This window comes from Rhinichthys klamathensis, unplaced genomic scaffold, assembly GCF_029890125.1.
Source record: "Rhinichthys klamathensis goyatoka isolate OS25496 unplaced genomic scaffold, OSU_Roscu_1.1 h1tg000497l_1, whole genome shotgun sequence".
In the NCBI taxonomy this organism is placed as follows: domain Eukaryota; kingdom Metazoa; phylum Chordata; class Actinopteri; order Cypriniformes; family Leuciscidae; genus Rhinichthys; species Rhinichthys klamathensis.
In genome coordinates, this window is record NW_026606980.1 from 984811 (window position 1) to 1006824 (window position 22014).

General features: G+C 35.2%; 2 protein-coding genes and 1 long non-coding RNA gene across 5 annotated transcripts in view; 1 reads left to right on the plus strand and 2 right to left on the minus strand.

Moving 5' to 3' along the window:
- Positions 1–410: 410 nt before the first annotated feature.
- Positions 411–10631, plus strand: LOC130072594 (signal transducer and activator of transcription 1-like; the record flags this gene model as incomplete). The annotated part of the gene is made up of 17 exons (XM_056237773.1): positions 411–494; positions 665–743; positions 1203–1297; positions 1616–1767; positions 7061–7210; positions 7377–7469; positions 7557–7616; positions 7887–7916; positions 8081–8171; positions 8259–8297; positions 8376–8465; positions 8562–8660; positions 8750–8885; positions 9349–9404; positions 9710–9813; positions 10188–10327; positions 10414–10631. Coding segments are annotated over 17 exons (1716 nt in total), but the record flags the coding sequence as incomplete, so codon positions are not given.
- A 2168-nt stretch (positions 10632–12799) lies between these two features.
- The window catches only part of glsb (glutaminase b), a 54708-nt gene continuing 45493 nt past the window's right edge, over positions 12800–22014 (minus strand). For all 3 annotated transcript variants that reach the window (XM_056237714.1, XM_056237713.1, XM_056237718.1), the window contains 4 exons: positions 15725–15786; positions 15568–15644; positions 15269–15332; positions 12800–13033 (listed from right to left, as the gene is read on the minus strand). In XM_056237714.1, the coding sequence (XP_056093689.1) occupies positions 12877–13033; positions 15269–15332; positions 15568–15644; positions 15725–15786 (360 nt within the window). In that variant the 3' untranslated portion in view covers positions 12800–12876. The remainder of the gene's footprint in view (positions 13034–15268; positions 15333–15567; positions 15645–15724; positions 15787–22014) is intronic.
- On the minus strand, positions 20162–20770 carry LOC130072564 (uncharacterized). The gene is made up of 2 exons (XR_008804137.1): positions 20470–20770; positions 20162–20430 (listed from the first exon to the last, which is right to left on the minus strand). It is a non-coding gene; the product is annotated as an uncharacterized LOC130072564 (long non-coding RNA).

Here is a 22014-nt window from a genome sequence, read left to right on the forward strand (position 1 = left end):
GAAAAATTAAATGTAGTGTTTTTTATTTATTTATTTTGCATTACACAATAAACCCAAATAAATAGATCATGTGAGTACATGTCAGTAACTGTAATTTCCTCTATTAATTTGACGAGTTTCTAGTAGTGTCTAGGCTTGTGGAAGTAGTGTTTGCGTTTTATTCTGAAGATGCATATCATGACTGAAATAACTTCCTGGTATAGCGTAACAAAACCAAGCAGCAACTTCGTACAGGTGCACTGCTTTGTTCTGTGTTCCGCAATATTGTATTAGAGATACAGTAGCATGTTTACATGGCTATGATCGTATCCAACACCCTGAATGAGGAGAAGTCACTTGTTTGTCAAGAAAGTTAGTTAACCGGACCTTTTAATATACGGGCATTCGTCGAAGTACATGTCTAATAATACATTGACTCATCACAGGAGAGTACGACGATGGAACAACAAAAAGATTTGGACCATAAAGTCAACAAGCTGAAGAAGAGTGTGCAGGTAAAGCATCTTACTGTAATTAATATGGCACTTTACTCTCACCTTCATTCATTCTTAAAACATGAACTTTCAAGTACACAACAGACTCTTCTGTTTGGATATTTTTCATGAACTATATGAAACTATCTTAAAACTTTCAACACCGTAGCTGCCTTTTTTTTCTTCTTCAGGAAATAGAACAGGACATTCAGGTTTTGGAAGATCTGCAAGATGAGTATGACTTCAAGAGAGAGACTTTGGAGGGTCAAGGTAAAATGAGAGCAATATTAAGTGTTTCTGCTCTGTGTAAAAATAATAGATAGATAATGTACATCGTATATAGTCAGACTCCAAAGTTTACACACACCTTGCAGAATCTGCAAAATGTTAATAATTTTAACAAAATAAGAGGATCATACAAAAAAAGAACTTTCACATAACAGATGTTTACATTTACACCACAAGACAAAATTATAGCTGGATTTTTTTTTTTAAATTAAGAAAAAAATTGAAAAGTGACTGTTAATACTATGTGTCGTTACTTTTTGAAAACAATGATCAGGGTAAATCGTATTGTTTTCTGGGAAACAAGTATGTAGCTTCAGAAGGCCAGTTCTAAATGAAAAATATGGGATTAAAAGACCATTAGAACATTTAACACAAAAATGTACACAGGAGGAAGTGCTTCATAGATGACAGCTTCATTGACATTATCATTCTTTATATTAGTGGAGGCTGAAACAAAGGGTCGGACAACAACAGAGATGCAACAGGAGGAAACGGCCATTAGACAAATGTTTACTGTCCTTAACATAAAAACAGAGGTAGGTCAGTAAACACACCTTCACACAGAATTAACTCTAGAAATGTTGTGGTTAATGTCTATAATGTACTGTAAATCAGTGGTACACTGTAAAAAAAAGTAGCTGCCTTACATTTTTCAGTACAATCAACTTGGATGTTTAAGTAATTTCAATTTATATCACATTAATCTTGTATAACTTAAAAAAGTTGAAAATTGCATAACTTATTTTGTTGAATTAAAGCAATGTAAAACCATGTTGTTGTAACTTTTTGATCACATTTTTTTTTACAGCGTAGCATTCCTTTAATATAGCACTGTATACTCAATGTGTGTGCAGGTGGTGATAAAGGAAATGGCTAATGTACTGACTCTAGCAGAGCAGATCCAGCTCACACTCATATCAGATGAGTTACCCGAGTGGAAGAAGCGGCAGCAGATGGCTTGCATGGGTGGTCCGCCCAATCCGTGTCTGGACCAGCTGCAGAGCTGGTGAGAACCTCTAGCAGGCGCTGTTTATGCCATAAATTAGTACCCATAATGCATCCTGGGCAGAAGCAATGGCCAACAAATGAGAGCCATTATTATGCTGCTTTTTCTGTTAGTACCATTGCAAATACTAAGACTGCCCTTTGTAAACTTTAGCACTGTGACTAAGCACTTGAGGATATTGTTCTCTAAAACTTGTTTCATCATTTTACTCAATCTCATTGTCTGAAAAAGGTGAAAAAAACTTTTTTTTTATTATTTTTTTTTATTTTTTTTTTTTATACATAGACAATAACATGTAAACATGAAAATAACATACATAAGCGTGTGTGTGTGTGTGTGTGTGTGTGTGTGCATGTATTACTGAGTGTGCAAGTGGAAATAACTTAACAGAAGAAAATCTTACAGATACAACAGACATGATAAAAATGAACTAAATAGTAATAATAATGATAATAATAATAAATAAAAAAATTAAATTAAAAAAAAGAAAATAAATAAATGAAAAAGAATTAAGGCTAATATGATAATAAAAAAAAAAAGAAAAAAAGAAAAAAAAAAGATGTCTCTGATCTCCCCTTGGCCAAGACACACTACTATGGGCTATAGGCGATAAGACGATGTGCACCGGAGCCTGGGGCCCAAGGACCCCCCATCACTCACCACCAAGAACACTCCCCACCTCCGGCCGTCACACACATGCCATGCTTACCCTATTTGTTTGTTGTTGTTGTTTTTTGTGTGTGTGTGTGTGTTTTTTTCCTTCCCTTTTTTTTTTTTTTTTTTTTTTTTTTTTTCTTACTCGTGATAGATGTATATGCATGTCAGCTAGTGTGTTGCATTAAAAGAAAAAAAAACGAGACGTGTAGCGTGGAACCAGCTCCATGCAAACCCAGGTCACCACGATCATGCCTCGCTTATCCTGCTTAGGCTTATGTGTTTTTTTGTTTTGTTTTTTGTTTTTCGTTTTTCCTTGTTTTAAGCAACCAATTAAATGTATCTCGAAATGTAATGCATTAAGAAAGGTAATACATGTAGTGCTTAACCTGACAGAAAACCAGAGATGCAGGGCAAAAGAGTACAGGCAGACGGAGTGAAGGTACTATCTCAAGGCCCCAGGCTCCACACTTGCCCAGAACTAATGACAACTGCAACCTTTAAAGGGATCAAGAAACAGCATACACCTATATGGTGTATACTGTTTCCAGAAACAACATACACATACAAGCCCAACTTGGGTTCAGAAACAGTATACACATACATAAAAAAATAAAATAAAATAAAATAATGAGAGAAAAAAATAAAAAAATAAAATAATGAATTAATTTAAAAAAAAAAGAAGGAAAAAAAAAGGAGAGAAAAAAACACACAAATAATAATAAATAAAAGGGATTTAGCTAGTCAATGAGTGGTGTAACTGTATGATAATAGTTATGTAATGTGACTGTGTAGAGTAAAAGAGAGAAAAGAGAGAGAGAGAGACAAAAAAAAAAAAAGACAAAAAAAAAAAAAAAAGGAAAGAAGAGAACCAAATGATTAGAGGGTATTTTGTGTCTTAAAATAATAAGAGAAAATCAAAGTTTATAGCAAAGGTTCTATTGGATATGTACGTGGCCCTAGTCTTAGGGTAAATTAGAGTTAAGTTAAATTTAAGAAGGTATCCCAGGTATCATTAAAAGCTGATATCTTGTTTGTTTTATAAGCGGTTATTTCTTCTAGTGAAATATATTCTGTAAGTAAATTAATCCAGTGGGTGATGTGACAGGAATTCTTGGATTTCCAGTTTTGAAAAATTACTTTCTTAGCAACAGCCAGAGAAACGAGTAGTGGGTTTTTATATGTATTTGGTAGGGTAATTTTGTGTAGTATCACCTAGTAGGCATAGTGATGGGGATAGTGGGATTCTGCAGCCCAGGATCTGGGAAAGTTTGTTTGTTACTGCTGTCCAAAAGGAGTGAACTGGTTGACAGGTCCACGTGGCATGGAGATAATTGTCTATTGCACCAAAGGTGCAATGAGAACAGATGTCTGTATCGACCAGTCCCATTTTAAACATTTTGTATTGAGTGAGGTGTATTCTATGGATAGTTTTGTATTGTATGAGATGCAAGTTTGTGTTAGTGGTCATAGAGAAGATATTATTACAGATTTGTGTCCAGACTTCTGGGCTGAGAGAGGCCTCTAAGTCATTATCCCATTTTAAAAAAGGGAGTGTTACGGAGGTATTTGTACTGAATATGAGTTTATAGAGTTTAGAAATCATGTTTTTTGTATCTGTAATTTTTGTTATCTCATCACTTAATTTTGAGGTTTGTAATGTGTTATTGGTAATATTAATTTTGGATTTAATTAAGGATTTTAGTTGTTGATAATGTAGAAACTCTTCTCTCCCAACCCTGTATTTTTGTATTAGTGTATTGAATGATATGAGTTGGTTATTTTCAAATAGGTGATGGAGGTGGGTGATTCCGCTGCGCTGCCATACTGGGAAATACACATGAGTGTTATGCAGTTTAAAATCTGGATTATGCCAAATTGGAGTATATTTGCAAGGTGTTATAAGTGATCTGGTAATTTTATTAGTTTTCCACCAGGCTGTGAGAGTTGAAGAGATTGTTATATACTTAAAGTAATTCAGTTTTTTTATTGAAGGTGGTAAAAAGGCAAGGTCTGCAATTGACGTGGGTGTACAATGATTTTGTTCTAATTCTAGCCATGGGTTGCTTAACTTGTGCTTTTGAGTCCATTTGAATAAATATGTAATTGATTTGCTAGAAAGTAGTATAGAAAATTTGGTGCTTCCAGGCCTCCTTGTGATTTCTTGTTTTGTAATGTTGAAAGTGAGATTCTGGATTTTTTGTTTTTCCAGTAAAACTGGGTTGTTAGTGAGTCTAGTGTTTTGAACCATTTGTCTGTAGGGGTGATGGGGAGCATTGAGAATAGGTAATTGATCTGAGGTAATGTTTTCATTTTAACAGATGCGATTCGTCCTATGAGAGTGAGTGGAAGTTTAGTCCATCTTTTAAAGTCATCTTCTATTTTTTTTAGCAGAGGGGTATAGTTGAGGTGGAAGAGGTCTGACATCTTATTTGAAATATGAATACCTAAATATTTTATATTGCCAGTGTGAAGAGGAAAGGAGGAGTCTTGAACAGCAGAATCCCACGCATCCAGAGATAACGGTAATATAGTTGATTTATTCCAGTTGATTGTGTAGTGTGAGATTATTGAGAAGTTATTAATAATGTTAAATGTTTCCTGTAGTGACTCAGATGGATTTTTTAAATAAAGTAGTAAGTCATCTGCATAAAGACTAATTTTATGTTGTGAGCCGTTGTCCTGGATTCCATTAATTGTATTATTTTGTCGTATTGCTGCCGCGAGTGGTTCAATGAAAATAGCAAATAGAGATGGTGAGAGTGGGCATCCTTGTCTGGTTCCCTGATGAAGTGTGAAGCTAGGTGAGGTGATCTGGTTTGTGGTTACTGAAGCTCTAGGTGACGTGTAGAGTGTTTTTATCCAATGGACAAACGACTCTCCAAAACCAAACTTGCGCAGTGTGCTAAATAAAAAAGTCCAGTTTACTTTGTCAAAAGCTTTCTCGGCATCTAAAGATACAATGATGGTTTTGTCTTGTCCTTGCTGTGATATATTGATTAAGTTAAAGAGTCTACGGAGGTTATCTGAAGCGTTCCTGCTTTTGATGAAGCCTGTCTGATCTGGGTGGATTAATTTTGGTGTAACTGTCTCTATTCTTGTTGCTCGGGATTTCGTAATAATTTTTAAGTCAGTATTAATAAGCGAGAGAGGGCGGTAACTGGAAGGGTGAGTTGGATCTTTGTCAGGTTTTAATAAAAGTGTTATGACAGCAGTATTCATATGATTGGGTATGGTAGAAGTATCTTTGATTTCTGTAGTCACTTTATAAAATAGTGGTGATAGAATATCCCAGAAGTGTTTATAGAATTCGGCTGGGAATCCATCTGGTCCAGGTGATTTATTGTTTGGCATTCTATTCAAGGCTACAAAGAGTTCTTCAGGAGTAAGTGGTGTGTCTAGAAGGTTGGCTTGTTCTCTAGGTAGTGTAGGTAGGTCCAGCTTGTCTAAGAAGTTGTCTATATCTGATTGGTTAGGTTCGTGCTTTGAGGAATACAAATTGCTATAAAAGTTATGAAAGATATTGTTTATGTCCTGTGGATTGTGGGTTATGGTACCTGTTGCATTGAATATGGATGGAATAATTGCTTTCTCTTTTTTGCGTTTTAATTGGTTTGCTAGATATTTATTTGCTTTATTACTGTACTGATAATTTTCATACTTAAGTTGTTGAATAAGGAATTGTGTTTTTTTATGTGTGATCATTTCTAGTTGGGTTTTAAGTTGGCTCAATTCATTTTGTGTTTGTTCAGTATTAGTGTTATTGGTATATTGACTTGTTAGTTGTTTAATTTTGAGCTCTAAGGTGTATTCCAATTCTCGTTGTTTTTTTTTCTTGTATGATGAGTATGATATTATTTTACCTCTTAATACGGTTTTGGCTGTTTCCCATAAGATTGTTGGTGAGATGTCTGGAGACTCGTTTATCTCAAGGAAGGATGCCCACTCTATTCTGATAAATGCGTTGAAGTCTAGATCTTCCAGAAGTGATGTGTTGAAACGCCATCTTGTAGAAGTGATGTATTGAAACGCCATCTTGAAAAAAACTTCTGAAGAATATGATGAGCCACTCTTTTCAATGTATTGAAATTGATTAACGACTGGGGCAAATAGCTCCAGAATGACAAAAAAAAACCTATCATAACAGCAGTCTGTATGCCTTGTGCCCCATATTACAAGTCTTCTAAAGCAATATGATAGCATTTTGCAAGGAACTAACTAAAATATCTCACTATATTCACTATATCTATCTAGACGCATCTATAATGATCCACGAGGGAAGTAGTGGGAAGTATATCATGGGAAACGCATTCATTCACTAATCTGACTGATTATCCGGCTCTTAACTGATTTAATGATTCGATTGGGTTTGGAACAACATGTGGGTGAGAAATAATGGGGGAATTTTCCTTTTTTTAAAGTATTTAAAAATAACTGTATGTTCAGATTAGAGTGGTTGTCCAGAACTAAAGTCTTTGTAAATGAAAAGACACAGGAATCTTTCTTTTCACTAATTAAAAGTCTGAAGTTATGTGTATATACTTGCATTACTATTTTTTATTATTTATTGCCCAGAACAACATGTTGCCTTATGTTTATGATTGGGTGAGTTAAGGAATGAATTGTATTTGTGCTGCAGGTTCACAGTGGTGGCAGAGTGTCTGCAGCAGATCCGTCAGAAAGTTCAGGAACTGGTGCAGAAGTTCACCTACAACAACGACCCGCTCACTCTGAGAAAGAGCCAGCTGGATGAACAGGCACTTTCACTCTTCAAAAACCTTATATCAAAGTGAGACAAACCACTGTCACTATTCTTCCCTTTATATGTCTTTAGCACAAGCTGCAGAAAGACAAACTGCTGGTTATTGATACGAGGATTTGTGGGTTTAAAGGTTCACGGGGGAATTTGAATATTTCTTTGAACGATTAAACACCCAGACCGACGTGTCTTTCAGTTCTCTTGTAGTGGAGAGACAGCCGTGTATGCGCACACATCCCCAGAGACCCTTGGTGTTGAAGATGGGAGTTCAGTTCACAGTCAAGATCAGGTGGGTTCCATTGTAGCATTACTGTTATATCAACAGACTGCCACTCATTTTAAAAGACCTTCGTTTTCATGTTTTATAACACTATAGACTATTAGTCAAACTTCCTGAACTGAACTGTCAACCCAAGGTCAAAATATCGATTGACAAGTAAGTAATATCTATCTATCTATCTATCTATCTATCTATCTATCTATCTATCTATCTATCTATCTATCTATCTATCTATCTATCTATCTATCTATCTATCTATCTATCTATCTATCTATCTATCTATCTATCTATCTATCTATCTATCTATCTATCTATCTATCTATCTATCTATCTATCTATCTATCTGTCTGTCTGTCTGTCTGTCTGTCTGTCTGTCTGTCTGTTTATATATCTACCTGCATGTTTATGCATATTTTTCTCATTTAGAGGTTTTTCTGAGATGGATACAGTGAAAGGGTATGAAGTATATTACTGTACATTAAATCAAGTAAATGCTAATTACAAATGAGCTCACTGCACATAGCCCATGATTTAAAATTCATATATAGAGCAATGTTTTTAATCTTTTATGCATGTCACAGGTGCTCATTGACATAATGGCCGGCTTTGTAATGTTCTAGATTTCGGAATTTCTTGTTGTTAACTAATCATATCAAAGTTATGAACTTGGATGAATCTAGTAGATGTCTTGCAGCTGAGTTCCCTTATTTGGTATGATGATAAACACTTGGATATTACAAAAGATAATAAATACCTGATCGTTTATAATGACTCATTTTTTCTCGTTTTTTAACACAGGTCTTAAATGAGAAAAGACCTAGCAACAGAACAAATGAGGTAGGATAAAAGAAATGTAAGTCACCTTAAGTGAATATTGCTTTTGAAGTGGCTTGCTTTTTTTTTCTTTTTTTCCAGCGGTCTCTCTCTCTCACCGTGTATGAGGAGCTGCACTTAATCAGCTTTGACACGCAGCTCATTCTGCCTGATCTTTGCATTGATTTATTGGTAACATGATTTGCTTTCTACTACAAGCAGAGTTTTGAAATACAGTATTTCTTACTGTTAAAGGTACAACATTAAACTCTTGTAACTGCCACACAGATCACATGTCTTCCTGTGGTGTTGATCAACGGTTTTCATATGTTAGCTAGTGCCTGGGGCTCCATCTTATGGTACAACATGCTCTGCAGTGAACCCCACGTATGGCCGTTTCCCATCATCAGTGTTTTTGTCCTCTACTGATGCTTCCATTCTGACTCCCGCTGTCCATCTCTCGCTCTCTGTCTCAGAATCTGACGTTCTTCTTGAATCCGCCACCAGTGAAATGGGAGCAGCTTTCAAAGGTCATAAGCTGGCAGTTTTCTTCTGTCACTAAACGAGCGCTGAACTCTGAGCAGCTGAGAACGCTGGCCGACAAACTTCTTGGTGAGTTTTTAATGTCACCTATCGGAAATATCCCACTTCACACTTCTGAAGTCGTAATTGCGTGTTTTTTGGGTTCAAATGCCTTGTTGTCAGAATCACGAAAACCAGGTTTACTGAAGCAGATTTCAAATTTAAATCCATGCCATTGTCCCTTGTGAAAAATGTACAATATGCATAAAAAGTTACTGATATACTTAAATGCAGTAAGTGACTGAAACATCAAGAGCTAACAAGTTGGCAGTATTTGGATACAAGATTAAAAATTAGACTAAAAATAGAAACCATAAATAATTCCCCATCATGTTGGCTCCTTCAAACCTGGTTATCAAAACGAGCTTCCCAGTCATAATTACAAGTTTCCTTCTCTGAAGTCACGTAAAGACAGCATTATTGTACTTTTGTTTGTAGTAAATGCTTATAGTTAAATGCACAGAACATTTAGATGTCCCATCTGTTTTTTCAGGTCATGAAACCCAAGATGACCCAGAGGGACTCGTCCACTGGAAAACATTGTTCAGTGTAATTTTTATACAAATGATTGAAACAAAGACATGAAAGTTGCTTTTGCTTTCTTTAACCAACCTTGCCTTTGTTTGTCTGCACATGATTTACTGATAAAATAAAACTGAGTGAGAAAATGATACTGTAAAGAAGAGATAAAATGTCCTTAATAATTGTATATATATATAATGTATGCATGTGTATGTGTGAGAATCTTTGTGGTGTTAAAAATAACTTGATAAATAACAATTTAATTAAAGCAATATGTTTTACATTATATTACAATATATACCATAGAATAACTTGTTTGTTTTCATCTCTAGATGTCTTCATCTCTAGATGTTGAGAGTGGTGGTTCACTCTTGCACTGGATATATGAGCATCTGCAACTTACTAAATCATATGTTCTCAGCATCTGGAATGATGGGTAAGAACGAAGTCCAAAACATTTGATATCAAAACTGGCTCAATGAGCCTTGAGGCGGAAAATGTTCAATGAGTTTTGAGATTTGGGAGGGACCTTAATAATCAGGCTGTTCGTATTGTTTGTATTGTCGTAATTGTAAACACTGGTTTGTAGTGCAAATAGTTTTACCGTTTATGTAAAATAACCACATAAAATTATGTTTAATAACCACTTTGTTATTCTTATGGTTATTTACCTATAGCGGGTGATGACTCGAAAGTCATGCGCATCACAGAAAATACTTTACTTCTGCATTGTAAAATAAGGTGGATAGTGCATGAGTCAGATGGACACTTTTATATAAAGAAAATATGGTCTACTTTCATTATGTACAGGTATATAATGGGTTTTTTGAGTCAAGAGAGAGAGAAGGCTTTGTTGATAGACAAACTCCCAGGCACTTTCCTTCTGCGCTTCAGTGAAAGCTGTCGAGGAGGAGGAATCACCATCACATGGGTGGAGCATTCACAGGACGGTTTGTGCTTGTTTGAACTGGAATATTGTTCTGACAAAGATCTTGGTTTTTGAAATGTCTCTTATGAGATTATCTTGTCAGCACAGGTGAACCTGGGGTCCATTCAACAAAGCCGTACACTAGGGCAGATATGAACAGAATCCCTTTACCGAACTTAATCCGTGACTATACCGTCACCGCTGGAGAGGAGGATCCAGTGAATCCCCTCGTCTACCTTTACCCAGACATCCCAAGAGACGTCGCCTTTGGTCGCTACTATACCAGCGCATCTGATGGTAGAGACTTACATTTACATATACAGTAGGCCTATGCACTTCATACTTTTGTAATGTGCCATATTTGGCATGCAAAAGAAAGCACAAATCCCAAAATAAATCGCCTCATAATAAAGTGGAAAATTTCCATTAAGAGGTGGATACATTTTTGGTCAAGATCTTGTATTGACAATGGAAGAGTCCACCATAAGGTCTCCAAACAGTGACTTTTAGTTTTTGGCCGGGCAGTGCATTACAGTTTCAGTTCACCCTCCAATTCTGCATCTGTTCTGAGACTCTTGTATGTGGGTTTTTTGTCCTGGAAATTTACACACAATTTTGGACTAAAATAAAATTCGGTTCTCTTTTAGCTCTAGGATGAAAATATAGGACAGTACTACAGCACGTCTGGACATCATGTGCTCTGCCGGACTCATCTGATCTAATGGATTTATGCTTTGAACTGGCAGAGCATTAAGTTAGCAATGCCAAGCTCATGGGTTTGATTCTCAGAGAACTGATCAAATGTATACCTTGAAGTTGTTTTGGATCCAATGCATAAATGTAGGAAAGTAATCTTGTTATTGTGTTAGACAAACATCTCTTGATTTTGCTCATGGTTATTAATTTCGGAGCACAACTCATCCTGCTTCAGCTCTGAACATGACAACTGATTGTTGAGGTTGTTGTGCTATTACTTTAGATATACGTTATAAATACAGTGGACACAACACTGAAATTCTGCTTTAGTGAGGTTATTTCTATGAGAAAATCACGCCCTTTTAATTACCAACAGATTTTATTAATTATTGCACATCAAAGCTAAATCTTTATATACCATTGCTTTAATTGTACATGTACACACACCAACTTTAGTCAGCCAGATACAGTGTAATATAAATCAGAAAAAAAAATATTTGCTTCAATCCGATTGGATCTAGTGAATACTGAAGAGAGTTAAAGTGTCTTTAAAATAGTTTACATTCATTTACTTTGACATGAACTTTTTCATTTTTGTCCAACTAACCGACAATCTTCAAGTGTTTGGTCCGAGTGAACAGGTTTGACATCATATTTCCACTGATAAAACAAATGTCTTTAGAAACTACACTTACAGTAATTTAACACTTCATCAATTATATGAACTTCATCGATTCAGATGTTTGCACAAATGCATGGTGTCTTTTATTTATACACGAGTAGTTATAAAAGAGTTTTTATAGTATACAACAAGCTGGTGTGGATGTAGGCAAAATATTATTTATAATGGGATTTTTTTTTTTTAAACTGCATACAGCTTAATGTCATCTCGGTAAAATGTATTGTTTTATTTTTCAGATTGCAACATTGTGTACTTTCGGGGACCTGCATGCTAATATTAAAATATGATTGTGCATACATTGAAGAATACATATAGACTAACATAAATAACATGAATTTGGCAGTGGTTAAAATGTTTAAATAATGTGCTATAATGAAATAATAATAAAAAAGAGTTATCTACAGTTTTATTCTCTACTAGGAGTGCATGCATGTTTTTATATTATGAAAATAAATCCCTCTTTTTTTACTCAGGACACATTTTTGCATTATGCAATATTTTGTATTACTACACAGCCCGGTGGAATACTTAATTCTGATTGGTCAACGTACTGTATGAGGTGAGTAGACATGTAATAAGCAGGATAATCTCGTTATCGCTGGTCAGTATCACAAAAATAATCAACCTGTCACATGAGATCGCGGTATACGTCACAACAGGGAAGAAAAGACTATCACAACTACCGTTTTCATGCTGACTTTGGAATAGGCTATATGTTGTTCAAAAGCTTTTATATAAAGTCGTGAGTGATTTTGCCAGATCTCGCTGTTTTAATGCAAGAACGTGTCCTGTTTGAACGGCTTTACTAAACAGGACTGTTTGGTATCAAATCTATACTGTATAAATATGTTTAACCGTTTGCCCTCAGGAAAACAATGGCATTTGTTTAATCATTCACATCCACACCTCAATCACCTTTTCACTTGCACGATAGAAGATATAATTACAGCGCCTATTGAGAGCGTTTCACACCACTGAATACGGACATCATCACTACTCACACCCTGACTTGCGAGGAGGAAGTTGAGAACAAGCCAAAAATGTCTCACTAAAGCATACAAAAACTACTATAGACAAACGAAAAAACAAAAAAAATGTTACACAAGTTAGGACAAAAACAGCACAATGCTATTGTGAAGAACCAGTCCTTCACTGGGCTGCTCCAGAAGAGTGTCCTCTAGTGGCGGGAATGGTTACGTCTCCAGCATCCCATCCAGGTTTTTTTCGGTGGTCTCTTTATCTGCGACAGGATTGACCGCTGGGCTGTACTTACTGCTGTACTCCTGTAGAAGCGTGAGCACCTCATGATGACCGAAATGTGTCGCCTCATCAATCGGTGTGTTGCCCCACCTGGAGGGAATAGAAGTTATTTCATTTTCAAGGTTTCCGTGACTCTTCCAGTCATTTGATTACTGTATAATGTATAATAATATATTATTATTACCGCAGAAATATTTTACTATCTATTTTTGCTCTGTAATATTTTTATTTAATATTGTACTTTAACCCTTTTAAGTGTTGTAATTTAAAACTGTAGTTCACCAAAAAATGTATATTAGCCCATAATTTACTCACCTGGCCTGAAGCCATCCTAGGTGTATATGACATTCTTCTTTTAGACGAATACCATCGGAGTTATATATAAAAATGTCCTGGCTCTTCCAAGCTTCAAATTTTCTCCAGCCACACTCCCATTATAAAGCGTGGAAGAGTTAGGACATTTTTTTAATATAACTCCGATTGTATTCGTCTGAAAGAAGAATGTCATATACACCTAGGATGGCTTCAGGGTGAGTAAATCATGGGCTAATTTTCATTTTTGGGAGAACTATCCCTTTAATATGTCTTCATTTTCACAACATTGGAGATGTATGTTCCTATGAGAAATGTAAAATATATTTATTCAAAATAATTATTATTATATAAATAATTATAAAATATGAATGTATATACACATTAAAATTATATAAATAACTTTTAAAAATGTTTATTTTTCTCTTTCTCTCCCTTTTTTGGATTTATGATATTATGGCAGTGGTGACAATGGTAATAATAATAATATAAATTACATATAAAATATCCTGTATCCTTCTGCCTCATTTTTAAGCAATTTTTTTCTTATTTATGTTGAAAGGCTGTGGAACCTCTTTGTACTATGCGTTATGTGACTGTACTATGTTTGTCCTTTTTTAGTTTTTGCTTTTCTTACTTTTACCTGTGTAAAATTCATCACCAGATAAAGTTTTATATATATACATTATACATAACATTCATTAATTGATAATATATAACACTACTTCATTCAAAACATTCACTGATGTAATTCTGAGTGGAATGTGTGTACAATTACTTAAAATACAGTCCCTTAAAGCTGCAGTCCGTAGCTTTTTTAAGTTAAAAATAATCCAAAATAATTATATTAAAAAAAACGTATTCTGCCAGTGGTCAAAACTATCTGCTTGCCATAGCTAGATTCAAAACGGTTAGCTTGTAATAATGATTTTAATTCCAGTGGTACTGGTGGGTTTCCGCGGGAAATTCGAGCATGTCTTTGCGTCATTACGTCACACCCGTACACATAAAGAAGGAGTTTCGGCTAGCCGGCTATACTGCGCGTGACGAGATGTTTAGATGTATAGGCTTTTCTCGCAGCACTTTACATAATTAAACTTATGGCATCCAGAAAGATCCAAACAACAATCATCAGTGTCAACTGGAGATTCAGCAGTTATAAAACCCAAAAGACTTCGTACTTCGGATTTAAGGTGGCTAGAGAAAGAGAAAGAAACCGTCTCATGCGAACACAAGGATTTAAACATCGGCGGGGCTTTTGAAAAGTTCGTGAACTCCGTGTTTTAAAGGGGTTCAAAACGGTAGAAGAGACGGCTTTTTTCTGCTGAACAAGTAAGACATTTCAATAGTTCAATCGTGTAACAGTACGTTTTCTTAATTCACACAGTTATGGAGTTTCCTTTGTTGTGCCTTTCTCGTTTTGCTATTATGGAGAATATGAATTCTGAACTACACAGGGAACCATAAAACACATTAAATTTAACATTAGTCACGCAATGCTGATGTGATGTTGTTAACATGAACAATTTGAGAACAAAGTAGGCTATAATTTGCACGGTTGCTGTAAATCACGTTGATTAAATCTAACGAAGCTTAACATGTCGAATGCTTTTCCCCCCTTAGTTGGTCAGAACAAAAATGGATGTTACTTACTTGTTCAGAAGACATTTTCTTATGAAAATTCTTATGTTGGTCAAACTTTCAAAAAGTGAATCTGTGATTCTGTATATGACAGTATCCACACAGCGCGGTGACTGACAGCAGCACTCGCCTCAAAGCACTGTGTTCATCCGCGCTGTTTCATGCCGATTTACAACCCACGTAAAGATGATAATTCCGCGAATCACTGCAGTTACAGATTTCGAACAGAGAGATGGCGACAAAGAGGAAAAGCTACGGACTGCAACTTTAATTTCTGAATAAAAAGGCTAAGAAAGTGAATGTTTACTCTAAAAATCTAAAGTAAATGAACCAGGTATTGGTGGTTGAATGTTGGAGAGTGTTTTTTCTCACCTGTCCTTGGGACCAGGATTCACCTTGCAGGCCTCTAGCAGAAAACGCACAACTTCAACATGTCCTAAAATCAAAAGGAATATATATATAGACATTTTTTACACACACAGACTGGAGTTTAGAAGACAGAAGAGTGAAATATCATCTGGATAACTCCCCAGTGATATAATATCTGAAGACTATAATACATTAGACAATCAGATTCCAACAGATGTAATATAAACCAAACTAACAGATACCAATGTTTCTTGAGCCCTAATAAGTGACAAACTGAAGTGACAGCATGTGCAGTGTTGTACCCTCAGCGGCTGCTACGTGAAGCGCTGTCCTGGAGTCATAGTCCCGCTGCTCCATGTCCATGGAGGACAGTGCAAACCTGGAGTCACCATAAGGGAAATGTTACAAAGTAGAATAGAAAACAATATAAAGACTTGTAGGCAATAAAGAACCCAGTACCTTCTCAGAGCTGACACATCTCCTGTGTAGGCAGCAAAGAGGAGGTTGATGACAGATTTCACCTGGAATGATACAAAAGAGCCTTTGTGGAATAGAAATAAGTTATTATGGACAGATGGTGGGCAGAAATGGACGCCTCCAGAGCGTCTCCTTTAGCTCTAGTGGACAGAAATTAACAGAGAACTAGTGAGAGGAAACATCAATCAAAAATGCAACTTCAATTAAGTGCATTGAAACACAAACACCTAAACCCAAACCTTTTTCAGGTGGAAAGACAGGAACAAATTGAGTGTTGCATTTTAAGCCTAGCATATAATAATATGCATATAGAATCAATTCAAATTACTTTTTAATTAGGCAACTTCTAAACAATTAATTTCTGTGACTCTTCCAGTGGTTTGCAATTACTGTGATTTTTACATGGTAAAAGTTATGGACATTTCTAGAATTATTCAGCAGCCAGTCTTCAGTGTCACATGATCCTTCAGATATCATTCTAATATGCTGATTTGCTGCTCAAGAAACATTTCTTATTTATTATCAATGTTGAAAACTGTCGAGCTGATTAATATTTCATATTAAAGTCCCCGTGAACCGGAAGTTGCAAACGACTTTTCTCCAGTGTTGTGACGTATTTCCGTGGTTTTTTTCCCAACTAGCACCTGATTGGATCTAGAAAAGTAGGTGTTTTCATTCAGCCTGTCTACTGTCAGTTGGAGGGGCGTGGTTACGGATGTTAAGAAGACGCCCAAACCGTGAAACCTACGTCATCAGGCAAGGTCCTCCAACGCAGAGGGGAGGGGAAATTTCAGATTTTGATTAAAGATTACGAAGCCAAAAATTTTTTTGTGTGGATTGACTTGCATGGATGAATTGTTCACCACAAAACGATCAATTTAGGCAAACAAAGTAAGTATGGTCAATTTTGAATTCATGGGGACTTTAAGACCCTTGCCTCAATCAAAACATGACTTAATTTGATTTATTAGCAGGATAAATTTAGTATTAAGAAGCATTTGATTATATAAAAATAAAACAAACAAGCAAGCCATGCAAAAAGAAGAAGAAAAAAAATCCCATGCAAACTTTAGAACGTAGGCTCACTATTGGCCGAGGCTGGTCATGAGTGTGATGCTGGCCAATAGTGAGCCTACGTTCTGACGTAGCGGTGCGCTGTTACACTACGTGAACTCACTCAGAAGGCCCACACAGTAGAAGATGAATACGGTAGTTGAATAAAGTTGTTATTTTTGTTTGTACAAAAAGTATTCTCGTCGCTTGATAAATTTAATATTGAGCCACTGTAGTCACTTGGACTATTTTAACGATGTTTTTACTAACTTTCAATTACAATAGAAGCATATGGAGGAGTGAGACAACTCTCAGATTTAATCAAAAATATCTTCATTTGTGTTCCAAAGGTGAACGAAAGTCTTACGGGGTTGGAACAGCATGAGGGTGAGAAATACTGACAGAATTTTCATTTTTGGTTGAACTAACTCTTTAAACTAAGCTTGTGAGAGACAGAAAAGCACCGCTAGGGGGCATCAGCAACCCTTCATGTTAGTCAGCAAACCTCAAATGCCAAGACAGAAACAAGACTTACAAAAAAGTGCCAATCTTGCTGCAATATTTTTTGTGCATTTTTTTTCTGCCCTTCTTATTAAGGTTTTGTACAAAAACGTAATCATAAACCAACCAAACCAATAAGAAGAATAACCATCAGATGTTCGAATACATCCAAACTGGATAATTTTTACAACACATAAACATTTTAATTTAACACTAAATAAAACTGTACATAAAAAAACAGAGAAAAGATGACAAACATTAATGCTTAATGATACATTCAGATTGGCTACTCAAACTTTTATGTGACCGGGGAAAATGTTAATAACCCTGTTCCCAAATGTTGGGACATAGTTTAAAAGCCCGTTATCACCAAGAATGATAGCTATAAAGAGATAACTAAGTATAGCGTTCACACCGAAGAATGATACCGCTCTGTTTATTCTAAGCTCGCGCTGCAGGTTTGTCGTCTGCTGCTTTAAAAAAAATTAAATATAAATGTGTTTATTAATTTTCAGGCATTACAAACATAACATAAATGTGAACAAGAGAACAACACAGAGGGGAAAAAAAAGAAAAAAAATATTATTATGGCTCACCACTCCAATAAATCAATCTGAAAAAGGTGAAAGAAAGAAGAAAATTAAATGATTGTACAAACAATATGCCTTCCATATTATATTTACACTTGAATATCCCTTACATATTTAAACGTCATTAAACAAACCCTCTAGTAAGAATAGAGGATATATTTAAATCCATATATATCAAGACTGGATCCCACCTCCTGTGAAATATGACATTGTTTGTCTGCAATAATGTCATCATATATCCCAAGCAACATATATTGGGAGAATAACATTAAGTTCTTATTCTATCATAACCCAAAAGTTCTGAATATCCCTACAAAACCGTCATCTGCTGATTGGCTGTCAATGTTTTTAGCGTTCATCAGCTGGAAAAAACCTTTTGGAAAGTGATTCCAATGATATCGTTTCTCTGTGCTGTTATAGTTATAGCTTTGGTGTGAACTCTGCTATTCTTTAATATTGAGAATGATTTTCTCAATAAAAGAAAAACTATATCTTTATCGATATCTTTATAGTTATTATCCTTTTAAAACTTTGATTTATGTGATTTTTTTATACTTATCAACGATAAACATCCAATTAAAATTAAATAGGCCTACAATGTATGAAATAAAAAAATAACTACAACAGAAGAAGTAACATAATTACGACTTAATTGAACCATTTGAAGTAATAAGTTAAATTATATTTATTTTAAGTAAACAATTTACTTATTATCTTAAAATATTCCGTATTCTCGCTTTCCTTTCCAGACATAGAGTGAGTCATAAAGTGGGAGAAGGTGTCAGTGTCTTTGGCCCAAAAGATCATCCGAGAAATGTCAGTCCTATTGCGTGTGTGTTTAATTATAACCTCTATCAATCTAATTACATACAAGTCAGTGTGTAATGTCTTAAATTGAAAAAAGGCCACTATTCCTGTTTGCTATAATGTGTAATCCTCATTCTCCAGAAATGTGCATGCTAATTTCAGATGAAGTCAACTAGAGCAAGACAAACTTGCATTTAATGTTTAAAACTGCTTTACGGTCATTTTGAATGTTATATTTATGTCACTTTGAAGGCCCTTGCTAGGCTGTTGGAAGCTAGTAAATGAGAAAGAAAGCAAGATAGATAGATGTCAGTGTATCAAGTTGCAGTGTGCCATCAGCATGTGACCCACAACCGCTGATGTATGAATGAACATGTAACATGAGTCAGTGTTTAGATTCACATTAGAGAAGCTGGCTAAATAAAAAATGAACATACCGTTTCATCCCAAAGCATCAACTACTACATATGAGGAGTAAAATGATGATCTTCAGATCTTAATATTGGTCTCAAAATCAGGCATTTGGAACGTAACTGTACATCAAGATAACAAAAGATGAATTAAATCTTTTCTAATGAAAAAAATTAATAACAAATGTAAATAAATAAATAAATTCATACAGATTCATATAGTCAGAAAGTTGACTACAAGGAAGTCCAAAATGTGGAAAGCATCACTATTTAGCAAAGGAACCTCAGGTTTAGACAGGGGTGCTTCATGTGCTTGCTGTTCCTGCACAGCTTCATTTCTCAACAGGATCAACGGAAGGTTCTTTCATCACCTTATGCCAATGAGAACATGATGTGCAAAACAAGACATTTCAAAGACAGACTAAACGTTAATTCAATACTGATGCACAACAGAAGGCAGCAGAGCAGCACTGGACAGCAGCTCTAAAATAAATAAATAATAAAAACAGTCCCCACCTTCTGAGTGATGAATTCACATGCCCTTTCCAGTCGCGCATCATTACTGAATAAAGATTTTTGAAAAATGTTTAAAAAAAAAGATCATCTTCTAGATAAGAAAATATTTTGTATAAATATAATAAAAAAGGACAATTTTATAATTATATTTATATATAATACACAATTTTATATTTTATTTTCCATGACTTTTCAGGCCTGGAAAAAAAAAAAATGTACATCACGATTTGAAAATTCCTTGCAACTTCCATATTTTCCATGAACATGGGAATCCTTTCATAGAGATAATTTCCGTTATGTTTTTGTGCTGAGGATTTTTGAAGCTGTCCAGGAGTCATAAACCTGTGGTGTTCTTGCAGGCTGTGGTCAAATAGGCCTTTTTTAAGTAAAACTATGGCACTCTTGCAATCAAGGATGATTTTTTTTTTTTTTTTTTTTTTGAGAAACACACTTTAGAAAACAAATAAATAAAATAGTGTCCCTTCATCATTTTCCAAAACAGCAACAAAAGCGAAAGCAATTGATTTCAAGTAACAATGTGATGATATTAAATGCATTTATTAATGATACAAAAAAGAAAACCAGAACAAATGACATAGATACACAATGAGAAAATAAACAGAACTGTTATGACATTATGAGTGAAATCAGATGAGAATATATATTGTGATGAAGAATTCTGACAGCCGTTCTGTTGGAATCAGACCAGTTCAAGTAATCAGAGCGAGCAGCTTCCTCAAGCGATAAACTCATATTGACTGTTTAAGCTGTCAGTAAGATCATGAGAACACTTCTCCTCAAAAGCATATGACTGAAGCAGCATAAGACCATGACATGAAAAAAATAATACAAAAACACACACACAAAAATAGTGAAACTAAGCAACAAAGCCCACAACAGTTTCTGCAAATATACTGTACACAAGCTTGTGAAAGCATATAGTAAATTATATGAAAATAAAAATAATTTATAATGTAAACATTAATATGTATACACATGTCAATATATATACACAGTTGTAATAAAAATTATTCAACCCACATTGCAAATCGTAATTTACAAAATGTACAGACTTTCAGTTGTTTGCAATGAACAAATCAAATCAAAGTCATTGAAATAGCTCAAAACAACAAATGTTTCAAGTGGTTTCCTCAAATTCAACTGAAAATGCAACTTAATGAATAGAATCCCTCACCACAGCACAAATCTGCAAAACAGGTGTTGTCTCAAGCACACCTGATGCATTTACATTTACATTTACATTTATTCATTTAGCTGACGCTTTTATCCAAAGCGACTTACAATTGCTATATTTCAGAGGTCGCACGCCTCTGGAGCAATTAGGGGTTAAGTGCCTTGCTCAGGGACACATTGGTGTCTCACAGTGGATTCGAACCCGGGTCTCTCACACCAAAGGCATGTGTCTTATCCACTGTGACACCCCCACCCCCAATGCAACTAATCAAGGGCTTCATTATTTGCACCAGGTGTTAGAGCTAGAACACTGGATAGGTTTGTTGAGTGTCACGTTTGACTGCATGTTAGAAATATAGAATGGTCCAAAAAGTTACGAAAAGTTATCATCGCCCTTCACATACAAGGAACAGAATACAAAAAAGTTAGTTCAAAGCAAGTTCGCAAGTTCAAAGTTAAAAGGAACAGTGGTTACACTACCCAAAACCCCAAAATATCACTGAACTGGAGGCCATTTCTCATGAGGAATGGGCTAAGATTCCCCAGAAACGCTGCCAGAAGCTGGTGTCTGGTTGTACATCTCGTTTGCAGCAGGTCATAACAGCAAAAGGGTGTTCTACTAAGTACTAAAGATGCTTGCCATGAATAATTTTGAGACTGCAGAAGTCATTAAAAGTTGCATTTTCAGTTGAATTTGGGGAATCCACTAAAACATTTGTTGTGTTGAGCTATTTCTATTACTTTTGTTTGATTTGTTCAAACAGCTGAAAAGTCTGTAAATTTTGCCAATAAATCTGATTTGCAATGGGGGTTGAATAATTTTGATTACAACATAATATATGTATATATAATTAATTAAAACAAATTAAAAGATGTTCTTGCAACACATAAAAAACAAATATATATAATACTTAAAAACCTAATAAGGGCAGCATCTTTCCAATAATAAAACAACTTCAGAAGCTAATCGAAGCTTAGTTTGATATAAACCGACATTCTGAATTATCAAGGTGCATAAATGTTTTTAGCAATAATATATGAGAATAGACAGAGCAGACGGAACAGTGGAAGGTTTGTAACATTATTGATTTCACCTTAAATAAGGCTGCAAAGACAGCCTGATAGCAGGTTTCATCTGGCTGCTGAGCAGTACTAGTGGGGCTCTATGATACAAGAACTGCACATTACGACACGGAGACAT